General features: G+C 35.0%; 1 protein-coding gene across 1 annotated transcript; it reads right to left on the bottom strand.

Annotated features, from left to right (window-relative positions):
- Positions 1-1,960: 1,960 nt before the first annotated feature.
- On the bottom strand, positions 1,961-15,407 carry LOC110110837 (rhomboid-like protein 11, chloroplastic). The gene is made up of 7 exons (XM_020842480.2): positions 15,066-15,407; positions 10,899-11,023; positions 8,278-8,363; positions 8,101-8,141; positions 7,846-8,012; positions 7,704-7,766; positions 1,961-2,324 (listed from the first exon to the last, which is right to left on the bottom strand). Exons 1-7 carry the CDS (start codon positions 15,286-15,288, stop codon positions 2,124-2,126), a joined length of 906 nt encoding a protein of 301 aa, XP_020698139.1. The 5' UTR covers positions 15,289-15,407; the 3' UTR covers positions 1,961-2,123.
- Between the last annotated feature and the right edge of the window lie 3,698 nt (positions 15,408-19,105).

The raw sequence follows: 19,105 nt of genomic DNA, 5'->3' as shown, positions 1-19,105 counted from the left end.
AATAATCTTTGGTGATCTCCTTTTAATTTGTATAAATGAACATTAGAATTAATAATCTTTGGTGATCTCCTTTTAATTGGTTTTCTGCATAAAAATAACCATTTCCATCGTTTGAGAATAATAGAAACTTTAAACTACTCGAAAGCTAGAGGATTATGTTTTTCTTTTTTTACGGTAATTTATTTGCGTTGTTGATTAACACAAACACATGAATACAATAATTCACTTGCACTCAAATGATAAATGTGTTTATACAACACTTTATATTTCCCAACAGAACCATATGCAAACCTTTTGCCTTCCCTAGCAACCTTCTTTCTTTACTCAGACTGATCAAGAAAACTTAATCGCAAGAAATGAGTTATCTTTAAAATTTTTCTATAATTCATCTTCACTTTGAGCACAAAATCAACTTCTTTAATTTCCAACAACTTGAATTTAATAATCTATCTGATAAAATAAAATTAAAAGTTTACTATGATTACATAACATTCAATAGAATTCATGAGTAAAACCTGGTAGCGATCACCAAGTAACTTATTTGAAAATGAAATTTATCCACCGAGGTTTAGGGCGGTTGGTAGGAGAGCACGATTGGGAACCCCCCCATCCTTGATTCAAATCCCCTCTACTACGGCTCGCCTCTTTAATGGGGCAAAGAAAGTGTGAGCCTAATGTCGATGGATGACCTCACTAAATTCTGTAGAGGAATTAATTATGCCGTCAAATTCTCCTTTTGAAATAGCAGCGGTGGATACCCCTTAAAAAAAAAATTGCATGACATAAGAGCAATTTTCTTTTTTTTTCTCCCGCCTACACCGTGGGCAGATTTGCACGAAGATCCGGAGAGAAGATGCTCGCGGGCATTTTCGTGGGAAGCTTCTGCTGCTTTGCTCGGTGGATGGGATCAAAAGATCTAACCCACTTTAGTAGGTGGCGAGCGCAATATAGCTCGTCTATGATTTTTAGACTAATGTGATAAACTTTTTTGGCTTGGTGCTTTCCCTCTGCACCCACTGACTTTTACCAAAAGATTAGAACATTTACGGTGAGTTCATCTCGAGTGCTACAGTCACTAAATTCAAAATTTTAAATTTGTTAGAGAGCATTGTAAAATTATTGCAGAAAACATAATTTAGCTATTCACAGCTTTTCGTTATAAAAATTAATTAAAAAATAATAATTAAATAAAATTATTATTATTATTAAAAAAATAAAACAATAAAAAGACATTCTCAAATAGGCCCTTTAGCTAAAGGGATGGTCTCCAAGTAAAAGCACAAATGCATAAACTGGCGGTTTGATTGATGATTGAACAAGAAATGAGCGTTGAAGATTTCCATGATCAAAATTTAGAATGGAGAGTCCCTTATTTTAATGGGGTAATCATAAGATCTTGTCAAAGGGATTCGATAATTCAGTAAATCAGAGCTGGGGCCTTACCCTTATAGTCTCAAAAAATTGAAAAACTATTATGTACGTATCCCAGACAACATCTGAAAATCAAGCAGAACACATCAAGACATTTTTTTTGCTTGATATCAGTGCTCAGTATCACTGTATACCAGATGATGTGGTGTGCTTTAATTAATCTCCAGACCATCTAGTGTCCCTTTTCTCAAATTTAAAAATTACGCTATATTGAAGTTCTCTAGATTTTAAGTTGATCGAATTTATGTTCAAGGCTTTAACTTTTGATAATAAAAAATTTAGCTTTAAACTTCATTTGAGATGATTTTCTTACTAGTTTTAAAATAAGTTTTTAATAAAAAATTAAAATTTTTGTAAAAAAAGAAACTGTAAGAAACAGTGAAAAAATCATCCCAAACAAAATCTTAATCTTGAAGTAGTTAAGTTGAGATCCTTAATAGAAAATAAATGGTACAATCAAAATAAGAAAAATATTTAGTTCTTAATACTAATAATATTTCTTTATTGGCTGAAATTATTGGGATGATGATTATCACATCAGCAATATCAAAAGAACTACTAAGAAATAAATGGACGAATGCAATGCTCCCCAGTAAATGAAAAACATTGTTTCTAACATCAAGATCTATTAGAAATGGAGGAAGAAAGAGAAGGGGTATCCACATAGCTTCAAATCAATCGCATAGAGAAATTCAATTTGGTTTTTCCTTGTTTCCCTTTAAGAACTTGTTACCTTGACTCGAGGGTTGAGAAGGAATTCGACTAATGAGAAGTATCAGTGCAACGCCAATAAGAGCACCAGACAGGTGGGCTATGTGGTTTACATTCTGCAAAGAGTATCCTCTCCCTAGAGAACCTGTCAGCCCTGTGGACGCTTGTGCTGCTTCCAAAACCTGGAAAACGGTCAAAATTTTTAATTAGTAATATACTAGAGTCCATAAAACATAGGTGAAATCAGCCTTAATTTTGAAGGGGAGAGGAGAGGAAACTTATAATGAACTATTGGTGGTCTCGAATTTGGCTCAACTCTTCACTACAAGAAAATGGGTCAATAGCAACCCCTATTTGTTCATATCTTTGATCGTCATATGCTTCGTAGATATATCGGAGGTCCAACGGGGCAGTGCCCCCTGGTGGGGTTTGACTAGCTCGGTCAGGTCACGGGGTTCCGAGGGCAACGCTCTTGGGTCAAGGGGCAGCGCCTCCATAATAAATTTTAGAAGGGGCAATTGCCTAAAAACTCTTGTAATAAAGACTAAAAAAATAGACGAGGGAAGACAAATTACATAAATATAATAATAGAAAAAAATTTAGGGGGGAAATTGCTCCCCGACCTAAAGAGGGTTCCGCCCCTGCCTGAAAATCAAAGCTAATCACAAATAAAACACAAAAAAAAACCTGAAATTTTCGGGGTACATGAAGGTTTGCTTTTCTGATACCAGGGCCTAGAAGTAAAAATCACTTGGAAGTGCAAAACTGTCAAAGTATTATATTCAGTGTAAACTTTTTGTTTCAGTTAAGTATTATATGATTGTTTGCTTTGCACATAATTGTTCAATTTGTGCATAGATAACTGGCGGGTCATAAACCAGTAGCTGCTGAGCTTTATCTTTAGAAGACAGACATCGGCAAGCATTGACAAACTATTTCTTGTGAAGCTTCCTAAAAATGATAGCCTTAGCATCTTTCTTGTCAGGAATAGAGAGAGAGGAAGCGCCCCCAAACATGAGGAAAACTGGGATGTGATGGCAGCTACAATCATTATTACGTAGCTAAACGGGTATGCCGTAGTGGTCATTAGTAGTAAGAAGAGCATCGCCATTAGATACTAACCCTGACTTGTCAGAGGTAGTGGAGATTATTTCTTTTAATCTCCCGGAAAGTGACAGGGCGGATCGCACCATCAGTTTGGTTCTCAGCTTGTGAAACCTGTTGGTTGAAAGAGGCTGCTAGGTGAGGATGTCTGCCGTTTGATCCATTGTGTTGATGGGTTGTGATGTTGATGTGCTTAGCTTGGATGTGATCACGAAGGAAGTGATGATCTATTTCAATATATTTGGTTCTTGCATGAAACACTGGGTTGTTGGCAAGAGTAATGACGGACATGTTGTCACAGTAGAGTATTGTAGGTTGAGGCAAAGTGATGTGGAAATAAGGTAATAGTCGGCGAAGCCATAGGACATCTGCAATGGCTGCTGCTAGCGCTTTGTATTATGCTTCGGTGGAAAAGCGGGCTACTGTATGCTGTTTCTTAATGCTCCACGAGATGAGGGTGCCGTCTGGTGATGGTGTCACTGGCCCAATCAGTATCGGAGAAGGAAGTGAGCGGTAAGGAACCTGGAGAAATGGGCATACCGAAGCTGTAGGTGCCTTTGATATAGCGCTAAAATCGTCTCAGCAAGTGAAAGTGCGAAGGCTGCGGATCGTGCATATGTTGACATAGGAGATTGACCGAGTAAGAGATATCTGGTCTGGTTATCGTAAGGTATTGAAGGGAACCGGTGAGTTGTCAATAGATTAGAGTGCTGTTGATTAGTGAATCTGAGAATGGAGCAGAGAATGGTTTCGTGGAGGCTGGATTAGAGAAAGGATTGCAGTTCTGAAGTCCAGCTTGCTGAAGAATAGAGGCGGCATATGCTGCTGCTTGAGAAAGGAAGTAGGAGTTAGGAAGCTGTTGTATTCGAATTCCTAAGAAGTCATGTGTTGTACGGTTGTACCAAGATGTTTCATAGTGAAACGAAGGCTTATCAGATTTATAAACTTAGACATGACTGAAGGATTGTTGCCCGTGAGTAAAATATCATCTACGTAGATAAGAAGATACATTTGTATGTGATTATTGGAGAGAATAAGTAGAGAATGATCGTCTTTGTTTTGGTGGAAACTGAGAGTTTGAAGATAATTGGAAAATGTGTTGAACCATTGACATGGAGTTTGTTTTAGGTCGTAGATGGCTTTGTGGAGAAGACATACATGATTTGGATGCAACGTGCCTTCAAAGCCACGAGATTGGGACATATATATAGTTTCTTAGGCCGCCATGAAGAAATGGATTGACGATGTCTAATTGAAGAATTTGCCAAGAATGATCGAGGGAAACTGTAAGAAGAACGCGAATTGATGGGATTTTGGCCACAAGGCTAAATGTCTCTTGATAATCTAGGCCATGTTCTTGACAATGGCCTTGAGCAATGAGGCAGTCTTTGTGATGGGCTAGAGTGCCATTGGAGTGATATTTGGTGCGATATGTCGATCTGCAACCTAGTATATTGGCATGAGAGGGGGTGGGACAAGGGTTCATGTCCCTAGCTTTTGGAGAGCCAAAAATTCAAGTGCCATGACATCTCTCCATTGAGGGGATTTTGCAGCTTTTGAGTATGTCGTAGGGTCGATAATGTGTTGGTTGAGATGAAGTGATAGTATGCAATAAGTTGAGGATGGTACAGGGTTTTAGTGAACTTGTTTTAAGGCGAGTAACCATGGGATGAGGAAGGTGTATGGGTGGGGCTGATGGTTGTGGTGGAGTGGACGGTAATGAGAATGTGGGACAGGCGTTGGTGAAGTTTGGTACGTCTGTGGATTGTGGAGGTTGGGCTGCCGTGGTAGATGAGGTTGATGCATTGGGTGAGGGTTGTATAAGTGAGGTTGGGGTTAGGAGAAGGGGATTGACAGTTTGTGAATTGTGGTGAGGTTCTATTGTAGTAGGAGGGGGTGGAGAGGAGTATGGAAAGTAGTCTTCGTCGAATACTACATGGCGGGATATGATGATCTTGTTGGTGGCCAGATCAAGACATTTATAGCCTTTGTAGGAATCGGAGTAGCCCAGGAAGTGTGATGCCCCAAGATCAAACTTGGAAAGAATGTCTGCTAATTTGTGGTGTTGAACTGGTGGTAACCATGGATAGCAGGCACACCCGAATGTTTTGAGGTGAGAGTAATCGGGTTTTTGATTGTACAAAAGTTGAAGTGGAGATTCGTAACATGTGATGATGGATAGTATATGATTAATGAGATGTATTGCTGTGAGAGCTGTGTCAGGCCAAAATTGATAGGGAAGATGGGCTGCGTGAAGTCAGGTACGCGTGGTTTCAATTATATGCCTATTTTTGCGTTGTGCATTCCCATTTTTTCTCTGGAGTGTAGGAATAGTAAATTTGATGATGAATGTCGTTTGTTTGCATAAACGACTTAAGTGTGTGGTTTAGGACATTTTTTCCCCATCAGTTCGGATGTATTTAGTCTTGGCTGAGATTTGTTTTTCAATGAATGTGATGAAATTTATAATGATATTAGGGACTTCTGATTTATGAGAAATGGGAAATATCCATGTGTAGCAAGAGAAGTCATAGACAATGAGAAGACAATAGTGGTATCCTTGATGAGAGAAACTGGGAAAGGTCCCCATACATTCGAGTGAAGTAACATTAGAGTAGTTGAAACCTGTTTATCGGTAGGAAAAACTAGTTTATGGATTTTAGAAGCCTTAAAATGAGAGCAGAAAAAAGAAGTAGGGATAGCGAGGTCTCTGTTTTGCTAAGAGATTGCCATCACGACTTGAAGGTGTGGATGTCCCATCCAGTTGTGCCAGTGGTGGATAGATGACGATGTGGAAGCCAAATGCGAATGGGAGGATGCTTGAGTAGGTATTTTAATTGAGTAGAGGCCATTTCGACAGGGGCCCTGTAGCAGAGTGGTCTGAGCCCGCAGATCCTTTATGATGAAGCCGGAAGGAGAGAACGAGATTGATACATTGTTGTCATGAGTAAGATTAGATACTGAGAGAAAGTTATGGGATAGATATGGAACGTGAAGGATATGAGGAAGAGAAAGCTTACGGGTAGGGGTGGGAAGTATACCGGCACCGGAATAAGTGATGGGAAGATGACCTTCGTAGCCAACAGTGATGTTGTCCGAGCCTTGATATTGTGTTGGGTGCACTATGCTGTCTAGTGAATTTGTGAGATTTGATGTAGCGCAAGAGTCTATGTATCAGTCACGAGTTGGGGATGGTGTGTCTGCAACCAAGGCCTTGGGTTGTGTCGAAGAAGAAGCCGGGTTGTAATTGATGTTGAGTTGGTGCCAGCATTGGGGTGCAGAGTGACCCCTCTTGTTGCAGATTTGACAAACCGTGGGTGAGGGTTGAGTTGGACGACCACCTGTGATAGAGTTGGAAGAGAAGCATCCTCTGCCTCAAACACGGAATGAGTATAAAGTTGTGTGAGGATCGGTGGAGTGATATTCACGAGATGAGTCGGCAGCAATGTTGATCTCTTTGTTGATGAGCATCGAGTAAAGGTTGTCTAGACTGGGTGTTAGCTTTGTGCAAATTGAAGTCTTGAATGCCTAATAGGAAGGAGTAAGTCCGTTGAGAATGTAAAGAATGATATCTTCAGGATCAACAATAGAACCAACAGCTGTTATATTGTCGACCAAAGTTTTGATTGTTGTAAGGTACAGTTGCATGTTGAGGTTCTTCATTGAGATATTATGTAGTTCATTCTTTAGTTGAATGACTTTGGAACAATTGGAGGCTTGAAGTCGCTGCTATAGTGTGCTCCAAATCTCAGAACAGCCGTCAAGATACCGAATGTATGGAAAAACTGATGGCGAGATTGTTGAGCAGATGACTGCTGCTAGGTTTTGGTCGACGAGTAGCCATGGATTGTAGCTTGGATTCAGAGTGGTGGTTCCGTCGGGATGCTGGATGATGCGCAGAGGTATGGTTGCCATGTGATCAAGATAGCCTGCGAAGCCGTTGGCTCTCAGAAGCTTAAGAATTTGGGATCTCCACATTGGATAGTTGTCATTGGAAAGGGAAATGGGAACAATGATTTTGATGTTTGAGAGAACCCGTTTGAGGGAAGAAGGTAAGGGTACAGGTTCTGCGAGGTTTTCGCTGCATGTTCTACTCCCTGAGAAGATGATGAGTGAGCCATTGCAGTTAATAGTAATCTACTTTGGTTTCAACCTGCTTTGATACCATGAAGGCAGTGCTCATACAGCAGTGTGCCGATAGAACCTAGGTAATTACACTAAAACAGGCATTCTACAAAAGCTTTTCATATATGATGCGATGAGCTACAGTACTGTGCTACCTTTTATATAGATAAGATAGCAGAGCTTTTTACACGTGTAGGGTTAAGATACAATTTGGTTGTTACTTAGTTTTGACAAATGAACTTGTCAGAGGTAGTGGAGATTATTTCTTTTAGGTAAGTTATCTGATTCATGATAGAAAAAACAAATAATCTTCTAGCGAGTTGATCAATCACCTTATCAATAACAAATTGACCTAGGATAAGAACTTCAAGAATTTTTCTCCAGTCCCACGACATCTGCAATAATGATTATGGTGATTTAATTCGCTTAAACAAGCAGTCATCTAAACCATGCATTCATTGGTGATTAACATACCTTTACCAGGACGCTAATTGCAAATAGTCCAAAGACAGCACCTGAGGCTCCAACAGATACCGCATTCCTTGGAAGGACTAACCATGAGACAAGATTGGCACCGGCACCTGTTAAGATGTAAGAAAGCCACAGTGCGAAATTACCCTCCTCCTCTTCAACAAGTTTCCCTATAAATAATACAAAAAAAAAATTTAAATGAAAAATATAAGACATTATGAACAGAAGAATCCAAAGACTAGGCAGCTTTGCTCTTACCAAAGATATATAAGAAGAATAGGTTGCTGGACAAATGGTTCCTGCAAAGTTATGCTGAAGTCAGTGCTTTAGAGAAGACGCACTTATTCAAATTACTTGAATGGAGCTGAGGCAATTCTCAAGCAAGTAGATAAAGAAACGGTTGCAAGGTAACCTTGAAAAGCTTAGCGGCCTTACCAATTAACATGGCAAAATGCTGCGGTTATAAACTGGTACCAAGCTGGCCTGTTGTGGTACAGGTATAAGGACTTGATCTCTCTGATCTGAAAAGAATAAACAAATACAGTACTCAAATCATGTTTTCGTCCAACAAACTCATAGGCCATAGCAAAGACAAAACTAGGGCGGCAAATGAATCAAACATTCAACAAATTACTCGTGGCTCAACTTGATTAAAACTAATTTGTGATCGTTTGATTAAGGAATTAAAGAAGCTTGAACATTTTTTTAAATACTCGTCAATTAAATAAACAAGCTTGAACATCTACGTGGTCGACACGTTTATGTTCATGAACAACATCGTTTAAAACTCAATTCACATTAGATACAAAGATCATGAACGAGCTTGTTAAGAAACTCGATTAATATTGATATAGGGTCGATTAAATCTCATTACAAAAATCATGAACAATTTAATATAAATATCTAGAAAATAAATCTCGTTGATAGCTTGATAAGACTCTTTTGTTTAAAACTCGATTAGCACGAAATAAATAAGATATGAAGTTATGAACATTTATCATTTTAAATGAATCAAGTTTGAACACAAACAGAAAAGTTCAAATCGAGCTTGAACAATTAGATAATAAACAAGCTCAAATATGAACAAAAACCTGCTCGATTTGTTTGTAGCCCTAGATAGAAGAAAAAGAATTTTGCAAAAGCTTCTTGCTAGCATGCCATAGAAGAATTACTGCACATCAAATACTTTAAATCTTTCACAATGTTGAGACAAATGTTCCTATTTGACATAAGGATATAATGCAAAATCAAACGAATGAACAGAATGTAAAAGAAACATAGTCTCATCAACATGCATTCGCTTATGGATCTTTTGATTTTCGTAAGGCTATTTTTTCTCCAGATAAGCACGGTATTTAAAAGCCTACTCTTAATCTATGGTATGAAACTTAAGTACAAATTATTGTTGCTGAAGTCATGAAAATTATTTTGTCATAGAATGCATAAGATTCATGGAATAGCTTAATACAATATCACAAAGATCTGCGTATCATTCTTTTACTTTCAAAATTTTAATCCTTGATCGAATGCGGAACTTCAGGAATTCCAAGAGGAGATTCCTCCTCGTACAAACCTAAGGCTTGTTCATTTGTTGATATCTTTTCTTCATAATTTTCTATCCTCTTTCTTCTTCATCTAATTTTTTTTAACTTCGGTGAAAATGAGATTGTCTAATCATATTTGTTATAATCCAGATCCATACAATGGCATAAATTTTATTAGTGCGTTTGATTCTTTTTAATCATTCATTACATCATTGATTTTTATTATAAAATTATAGATCTATCATTTGAATTGATTTATATTATGCGTTGAGTTTAATCTATGATGCACAGACACGGACACGACACAGACATGGGACACGTCAATTATTAAAAATATAGAACACAAACACGAGTTGGACATGGCATTATAATTTTTATATCTTAAAAATAGTAAGTAGAATATTAAGAATAATTGAGAAATAATAAATCATTTAATTAGGATTTGTGCGTAAAATGATGAATATTACGATGTCAAGAGTTAGACGTCGATGTTGTGTTTTAGGTGTCGAGAGAGGATACGATAATATTGTCAATAGTTGAGCATCGAGTGTCAATGTCGACACAATGTCGCTCGTCTATGTTGAGATGATGTTGGTCAAAGATGAGATGTTGAGACAATGCAACAGTGTGATTGTGGGGATAGAAATTGCTAGCATCAAACTTTGATTTTCAGATAGTTTTGAAACATTGATGTTGTGACAGCGTCGGAAGTCGATGTTGTGATGGCATTGGATGTTTTTGTGAAACCCTAACTGCGATCTGCAGATAGAAATGAAAGTGGTATGTTTAGTGAATGAAGTATTGAGTACGAAAAATTGATTTGGGGTTGTGAGAAGAAATAATTTTTTTTAATAAATAAAAATTGAAATATAGAAAATTATATTTTAAAAAATTCATAAAATATTTAAGACATGCGTGTCCGATTTATTTTTAATATTTTTTAAAGGACACTCCTTCGGCATATTCGATACGTATCGAAGGTGTGTCGAATGTGTGTCGTGACTGAAACGTGTCGGACACTGAATATCTCATTAAGGAGAAGTGTCAGTGTATCATAGATTTTAATAAAAGTGGCTAACAGTTATTTTTTATTAATATAATGCATTAAATGAAATTTTATGAATTTGTAGATTTTTCACATCACATGTTAGATATATATTAGAAACCTTACACTCAACATCAACACTACCATAAGAGGCAAGTGTGATTGTGCCATAAAATATCTTATTATTGTGATCAGATTGAAAAAATACATTTTTTTGTATCAACTGTTTCAATTATAGTAGAATTTTTTCTTTGAACGGTGGTAATTGTAGGCGGGTCAATCTCACCAACCCGCACAGTTTTATTTATTCTATTTTGAGGTTTGTGCAGTATTACTCTGTTCATGCGTATGTTTTTTCCAACTAGATGAAGGTAATCAAAGAAGTTTATCAACAAAAGGTCTTGAACAGAGATGATCACTACCAAAGAAAAATTAAAAAAATGGTATTGGAAACTCTCATGAAGTACCAGAAACAAGTGATCTGCCGCAAAAATGCCAATGTTGAGAAGTAAAATCCAAAATATTCCATTTACACGTCTATATGGCCCTCTTCTTCCTTCAGGTTTCCCAAGCTCAAGATCCGACAGAATATCTACTTGAAATTTAAAAAAAAAATGTTTCAAAGAACTTGTACAACCAACAGTATAAAATAACAGTGACAGAAACCCCTTTCTGATAAAATAGAACTATTATGCTTGCTTGCAAATAGCAGCAATATTATTTATGTGAAAAAAAACTTTGAGATAAATCTTTAATCACATCACAATGAATGAAATGAAGATTCTAGGAAAACTGTAAACATAGGCAATCGCCTGTTGATGTAACTGGTTAGTTTTGCAGAATTATCATAATGATTGATGCTACAATAGATATATCAAAGTAAAATCATAGTAGAAAAGCAAATATTTCTGGTTAATATATATATATATATATATATATACTTCTTACATGAACCAAGATAGCATAGAAGAATACATTTGGATAGGAATCACTGTACTATCATGTTTACCAACCGCATATAGCATAGCTCCTTGCTTCAAAGTCATGACTTGTTATTATGAAACTGGAGGTAAGCAACCATCCTGAATGACCTCATAAAACTATTGAGTTTAAAGGAATGTGCGTGAATATGATAATATAAGATTAAATTGTAGCTTTAAAAAAAATAACAGTAATTTGAATACTATAAAGAATTTTCTATAAGGTTAAATTGTAGCTTTTTGACAACAAATACTTCAAAACTTTCATTAAAAATAGACATTCCGAGGGTGGATAGAAGAGCATGTCCATGCATAAGATCTGCTAGCTAAAGTAATATGAAAGGCACTGAAGGAAAGGATGCTATGATAAAATCTCACCTCTTAATTTGTTAAAGCAAGGGAAGCCTTTCCTGAATGATAATTTGGAGCAAATTTTATCCTTCCAAATTTGAAAATAGTGACAATTACGAGCATTTTTATATTCTCTGAACAAGATTAAAAAATTAGTTCAATTATCAAGTGCTTTTCAATGGCCATGAAACATCAGAATGTCAACAGCATCTTACGGCTTATTTGTTTGCTTTTAGTTTGAAATTTTGTCTTGAAAAATGAAAGAAGTTTGACAAATCTATCATTTGTTTAGTGGTAGCTAGAATCTAACATTGATTTCACAAGCCACAAAACTCGCTCAAAAGTGTTGCTTTCTTGTTCACATTTTAAACGAGCGAAAATGAAATCATTTTTTTAAACATGTTTTTCAAATACAAGCAACCAAATTACCAATTTGAAAAAACCACAGAAACCGCTCATCATTTAGGAGCGGCACAATTTCTGAAAAGTAAATAACAACTTTAGTATCCAGTAATCAGTAAAATTATAAAGATGTGTGTTATATGATCACTAGAATTTAAAAAGTTCCTTTTATTTGTAGCTTACTCACATTCCCATTTAAAAATAATAAACATGTTTGAAATCATGAAAACCAGCTCAGTCGTAAAATTTACAATAATATATATTTTGAAACAAGCAAAATTAAAGATTAAAGGTTTAGAATTAATTTGGCAAGAAAGTTTAATTACAAATAAACCCAAATAGTATTAGTAAGAAACACATGAGCCTCATATATTATAAAAATATAAGTGTGACCCCTATGCATGAGGTTATATGTATATTTTCGAAACACAAGGTAATTTCTAATAAGGGGCAACTTATAATTACCATTTTTCGAAACACAAAGTAAATTAATGTTCATTTCTTCTTATGAAAACTCAAAACTATAGTTCCCATCAAGGTTTAAAAGGGTAAAATTAAGAATCAATGAGTTTTGCCATAGTGAGATGGGGCGTGAGCCTAAAAACATAAAAAATAATAATAAAAAAATTATAAATAATTCATAAAAATGACAAAATCATTAAAGATATGTATGCAAGAGCTATTACTTGTGTTCAAACACAAGGTGGATTGACCAAGTATTTCCCTATTTCGGTTGGGTTACATCAAGGATCAGCCTTAAGCCCATATCTTTTTGCTTTAGTTGTTGTTGTTGTATAAAAATGACAAAAATAAAATAAATTATCAATATATTTACTTATTTCTTCATCATAAAGACATAAACTACAAATCACAATATTAAATATTATTATAAAACAAAATTTTAAAATGAGATTCATGGTAAACATTTACTTAAAACTTAAACATGCTACAAGGTTCAGGATCCACGGCATCTTCATCCTCACTTTCATATTCTTTATAGTATACATCATGTGCAAAAATTATAATCCTCGAATTTTGTCTTATTATTATATTCAAATTCTTCTTCAATTACAATATTTTTCAATAACACCCTGTATCAGTTATCATTAGATTCAATATAATTTAAAGTAAAGCAATACATTAATAAAATAATAATATAATCCATTATACTTAAATTATCATTTGATTTTTTTGGAAGCTTTAATCCCATATTACTTCATTCTTTAAATGATTATAAAATAAAAGCTACCCCAAATTTAACAGCCCTTATTAGCATTAATATTTTCATTTTCTTGTCATTAAAGGCAATTTCTTCATCTTTAATTTCAAATATTTCACTATCTTTTAATGTTATCCACTCATCATTAGATATTATACCTATCATCAGCAACAAAAAGATCCATTTAATCATCACTAGTTATTTGCCTCTATAATTTGATGTGTCCATCTTTTAATTTTTTTATTAAACATAACATAAACAATTTATCCTATAGTTAATCGCTTCTTTCTCTTCATATAATAGAATAAAATATATAATAATAATATATAATAAAAAATTAAGAAAATTTAACTTGAATGAAGCACTCTCTCAAAAGTTCTCTTTGCATTAGGCCTCAAGCTGACACCTTATTTTAAAAAGGGGTAAGCCTCACCGGTAACAATGAGGCTTAAGCCTTGAGGCACTCCTTATGCACTTCAAATCACGGAGCAACTTGACACATATACCTCAAATGATTTTTTAAACAATGATTTCCATGCTTAAGAGTTAGTTTGGTTGCTCGTAGAAGGAAAATATTTTTTAAAAAGTTATACTTTTATTTTCACTTAGAGCATGTTTGGTTCAAAGTCTGATTAAATAAATCCAATTTTAACAAATCCTATTCAGGTGTGATTAGTAAATCTTTATGGTGTAAAAATAGGAAGCTAATTGGTCGTCTACTAATTAAATACAAACAAATCCCGAAACAGAAGGCAAAACTCCTAAACTAAAATTAGTTTTGATAAATCCTGATTTTGAGCCAGTTTTTCACAAAAACTGTTAAAACCATGATTGATAGGAGGAAGTTTTTAAAGAACCCCTTAAAATGACATGTCTCATTGTTCAAAGAACGTGCCAGTTCTTCAACAAATTTTGATCCTAGCATATTGAGTAATAAATTGTTTCTTTAAGTTGGAGAAAGAGGTGATGCTTCACCAAAGAAAACGCGAAGACCAGTTTAGGGCATCTCCAAACGAGCGTTTGGCGTCATTCCTTTGCTCCAGCCGAACGCCAAAAAATCCTCCATTTGCTTGCGGGTGAACAGTGACGTTTTTCTCTGTCAACCGAAAAATGCGGGAAAGGAGAAGGGTCGTTAAGAAAAAAATGGCGTTCGATTGGAGCAGCACCAAGCCATTTTTGCTTTTTGCGGTATTTTGGCGTGAAAAATAGAGTTCTCCGTTGGAGATGACCTTAGTGGCATCTCCCTCAAAGTTGTGAAGAGCAAACAACATTTCACTGCATCGTTCACAATAAGAAGACATATCGTTAACTTGAAGCAAGCGACGTGGCTGGCTGCGTTCGGCCTTTTGAGAGATTTTGAAGGTGTTTGCAGAGTAGAAAATCAATACTGGTTTTTGACAGCACCCAACCAAATGAGCGAATCTAGCAAATTCTATGTTTTTCAAAAAGTATTTGTTAACTTCAAACAACCAAACGACCCCTAAAACGCGCTCCAGAAGCTATGGTTCATTGGAATCTGGCTTCGCCTCCAATAACTAGCGTTCATCAAACAATTACGAAGATAAATTTTCCCACGCAAAAAAGCAAAACGCTATGAAGAGAGCTGTTTTTGACAACTCAAGCGAGAGATCAAAAACCCTACAAGTAGTATAAAAAAGTGCGGGAGAAATAGAAGTCAATACCTGATCGTTTCATTCGGCAAATGAGATGCCCGCTTGGTTGAGTCTGGAAAGGAGCCACCTTCAAGCGCGGAAAGCTGATTTTAGGGTGGCAGAAACACAAGCCTGCGACGCCAGGAACTAATCTTGACGCCATTAGGCAGTGGTGCGATTCTTCCGATGGGAAGCCGATGAATCCCACTTTGGCAGGCGAGCATGCCGCCGTTAGGCATTGCGAGAACCCCATCGTGGCGCTGGACTTCTCTCAAGCGGACGAGACATAGCGGACATGATCTCCTTCAAGTCTAGCACACTCTCTGGTCCAGGAGAACCAGACTGATACGGACCGTCTGCTTGGAAGATTGGCGTACCAGTAATTAACATCGAAATTTTGTGAAAAAATGAAAATATCCCGGCCGCCCGTTAAAATTAATAGAAATTGAATGTGGAAGGATTATTTGTCCAAATTTTTCTTTAAAAAAATAATTTATTTTTAAAGGGGCGAATTTATGTCACAGAGACAGAAACTCGGACCTATTTGATGCTAAATTAAGGGTTCCATTTTTTAATTAAAAGTATTTCAAATTTCTTTATATAAAATACAATGTAAAATAAATTTATTATATTTGAAATGTTTTACCTATTGAAACATTGCAGAAAAAATTCATAAGTTCAATTTTTTTAGGTTGCAGTAAAATAAGCTCTTGCAATTTTTTATTTTCCTGAATTAAAATTTATTTCCAGGCATCAAGACTTATTGATGTCATACAAGTTGCAGGTTTCGCAAATAAGAGGTCAAGGATTCATGGACATTACATGTAGATAATGGGCATCGCCAAGGAAACTTTGCTGTGCAAGCTTGCCATGGATGAGTTTGTACAAGGCAAAGGGCATGCATGTTCTTAGTGAGTTGCAAATAAGGGTGTGCAGTAAGAGAAATTATTACGTGCGGTTACCGGATCATTCGGAGACGAATCAGGATGCGCGATATCACCCGGTACACTGGTACATAACACCGATACACAACGAAATGGTAATGTGTCGCATCTTGATTCGCTTCCAGAAAATATTTGATGACCACACATAGTAATTTCTCTTGCAGTGGAGGGACAAGATTGTGAGTTTATTTATGCATGGGAGATTGCAATGTGGGTTAGCAAATGAGAAAGTGTCTTTCACTCAAGGTATTCCATATTGACCAAGATATGTCATAGCTTGAGAAATTTTGGAAATGTCTAAGAATAATTTTCCCATAAAACCCTTTGGTTGGTTGCCTATGTTCATTAAAAACAAGAACAAATGTATGCATGTCGTTCAAATGCGTTATTTTATATTGAGAATTTTGATTTTATATGCGTCATAGTAGTTATAATGAAAGAAATGTGCCTCTTTGTTTTCGTGGAGAATAATTCCCGGAAGTTCATTTAGAATCAAAATGGAATTTCTATAATTATATCCCAAATGTATAGGAAAAATTAATAATGTTCTTCCTTTATACATTTTGCTTTCTCTGTCGCTTTCACTCAGTAGATTAAAATGATCATGAAGATAAAGATAAATAGAAAAAAAACATTTTAAGAACAACAACTTAAGTAGATATTTTTAAGATTTTTCTTTACATATTTTATAATGTAACATTTGATCCAAAAGAATTAGGTTATTTTGATGGAGCTCTAACCCTGAGTTAGAGAAAATATCAAGAAGATTATTTTGAATATTGTTAGAACATATGTTTGAGTCTTATTTGAACCATGATTGAATATGGTTCTAAGATGTTTAAGCATTGTTCAAACCATATTTAATCATGGTTAATTAAGATGCTAACACTTACATGATGTTTAAAGTATGTTTAAGTATTTGTATTCAATGCTTTAAAAAGTGTGTATTACCTAGTGCCAAGTGTGGATGAATATATCCAAGTATATGCTATAGAGCTAATTTACTCTTGGCAATAACACAAGATGCCAATAATCATATTTATCTAGTGCCATTTGCACTAGTTGACTCCAAAAAAAAAAAGTTGTGGATATATTTCATAACTAGACTATCAATAATGATAGTGGAAAACTTAGTGTTTACCTCTAATGAACAATAAAAGTATCACCAAATAATTTATTAACTATTTTTTTCTAAAGCATGCAAGAAATATCACTCACCATATTGCAATGAATATCACGATGAAGTTTAAAATTGATCGTTGTCGCTAGGAATATCATTTGGCTTGCAAAGCTTATGGAAGTGTTGAGTTGTATTGACATTTTGGACTCGAGCGATGGATTTGTGCATTATTTTCTAGAAATTGATATAACTTGATGGAATCAAATATTTTAGAGGACTTCAATAATGTTTCCAAGAACACATGCACTTCTTAAGTTACCTTTTATTGGAGTTTTTAAGATGGACAATACAAGAATAGTTCTTCGATAAACACATCATTACAATGAGTATTGAAATTATTTACTTTTCATGAAAGTAAAAAATATTTTGGCAAAAAATAAAAAAAAATTTAAGGAAGTTCATGAATAAGGCTTAAAGTTTGTGTAAGATCTCAAACTCTTAACTATCGATTTATTATTCGTTTTGGCCTAAAGGTCACACAATTTTGTCTCGTTGTAACTTCCCAGGAGGTCATCTATCATCTCCAGGATGATCACGTTTAACTGCGGAGTTTTTTAATGACATTACAATCATTACGCCTAAAGGTGCATCGATGTTTAAGAGTTTTTTTTATTATTATTTAAGGGATTTCACAGTTTCCTTCACTTATGTAACTTTATCCCAAACTCATCAACAAGGCAGATAATATACTAAAGGTGACCCCTACAAGTTTAAGTAGTGACTCTCGCCACGTAGCACTTTGTCCTACAGAGAGTTCAAGAGGTGGCTCCCATGGCATAGTACTTTGTCGTGTATGACACTTAGTTCACATCTTATGACTGATGTATTGTTTTGATATCATTTGTAACAGCCCAAACACTCCCATCTTACCGCTGGTGTATTGCTTTGATACCATTTGTAATATCCCAAACTCTTAACTATTGTGATACTATTCGCTTTGGCTTAAATGCTTCATAATTTTGTCCCGCTTTTGTAACTTTTCAGGTGATCACTCATCCCATGATATCTTCAGGATAAGCACGCTTATCTTGGGAATTTCTTAATGAAATTCCAATCATTATATCAAAAAGAAGATCGATGTTTAAGAAATCAGTTTCTTTTTATTTAAGGGGTTTCACAATTTAATTGTTTTCCTCATTACCCAATTTAAATAACATGTCCTAATAATGATTTTAATGGTGATTTGCGGAGAGGACATGTAAATACAAGAAGTTTAATATCATGGGTCACCTATGTGAACATTTTTTTTATGTGAACATGTGTTGATTACAATTTGGAATTAGGGTTTTCGTTATTATTGTTTATGCTCAAAATTTTACATGTAAGCATGATTAATTGTATATACTAAATTATATACTCAATAAAAAATATAACACATAAGAGATTCTAGATGAAATAATTAGAGTTATGCTACCCTCATTTGGAAATAAAATAATGGCTATGCTATAGGAAAATAAAAGGCCTTCAAAGTAGGAGAAAGATGCAGTGTAACATATATATGTGCAATTGATGTAGAGTTAATGACCATAATCAAGTTCCTTGTAGGGAGAAGTGCCCACAACCTTTATAATATTTTTTTTGTTTTACAATTATTATTATAATAATAACCTTGTAATTGCTTTAATTTAATGTAATTTTTATGGTAATATTATATATTAGTTATGCAATGATTTAATGCTTATCATTATGATGTGTTATATATAATTATGCAATGATTTAATGCTTATCATTATGATGTGTTGTAGCTATTGGATTGAACTTTATTGTGTTACACTTATTGGTTTACATTAAGATCCATTTGAAATTAAATAGAGGACAATCTTTTATTACAAATACAATATGTGTAATTATTTTGAATCAATTTTATATAGTCAAGGAACTAAATTCTGGCAACCTGATATGTTGAGATAAAATTGGTAATACACAAATAATTTGAGATTATTTTG

Source organism: Dendrobium catenatum, unplaced genomic scaffold (genome assembly GCF_001605985.2).
Source record: "Dendrobium catenatum unplaced genomic scaffold, ASM160598v2 fragScaff_scaffold_633, whole genome shotgun sequence".
In the NCBI taxonomy this organism is placed as follows: domain Eukaryota; kingdom Viridiplantae; phylum Streptophyta; class Magnoliopsida; order Asparagales; family Orchidaceae; genus Dendrobium; species Dendrobium catenatum.
This window is presented reverse-complemented; position numbering and strand designations above follow the sequence as displayed.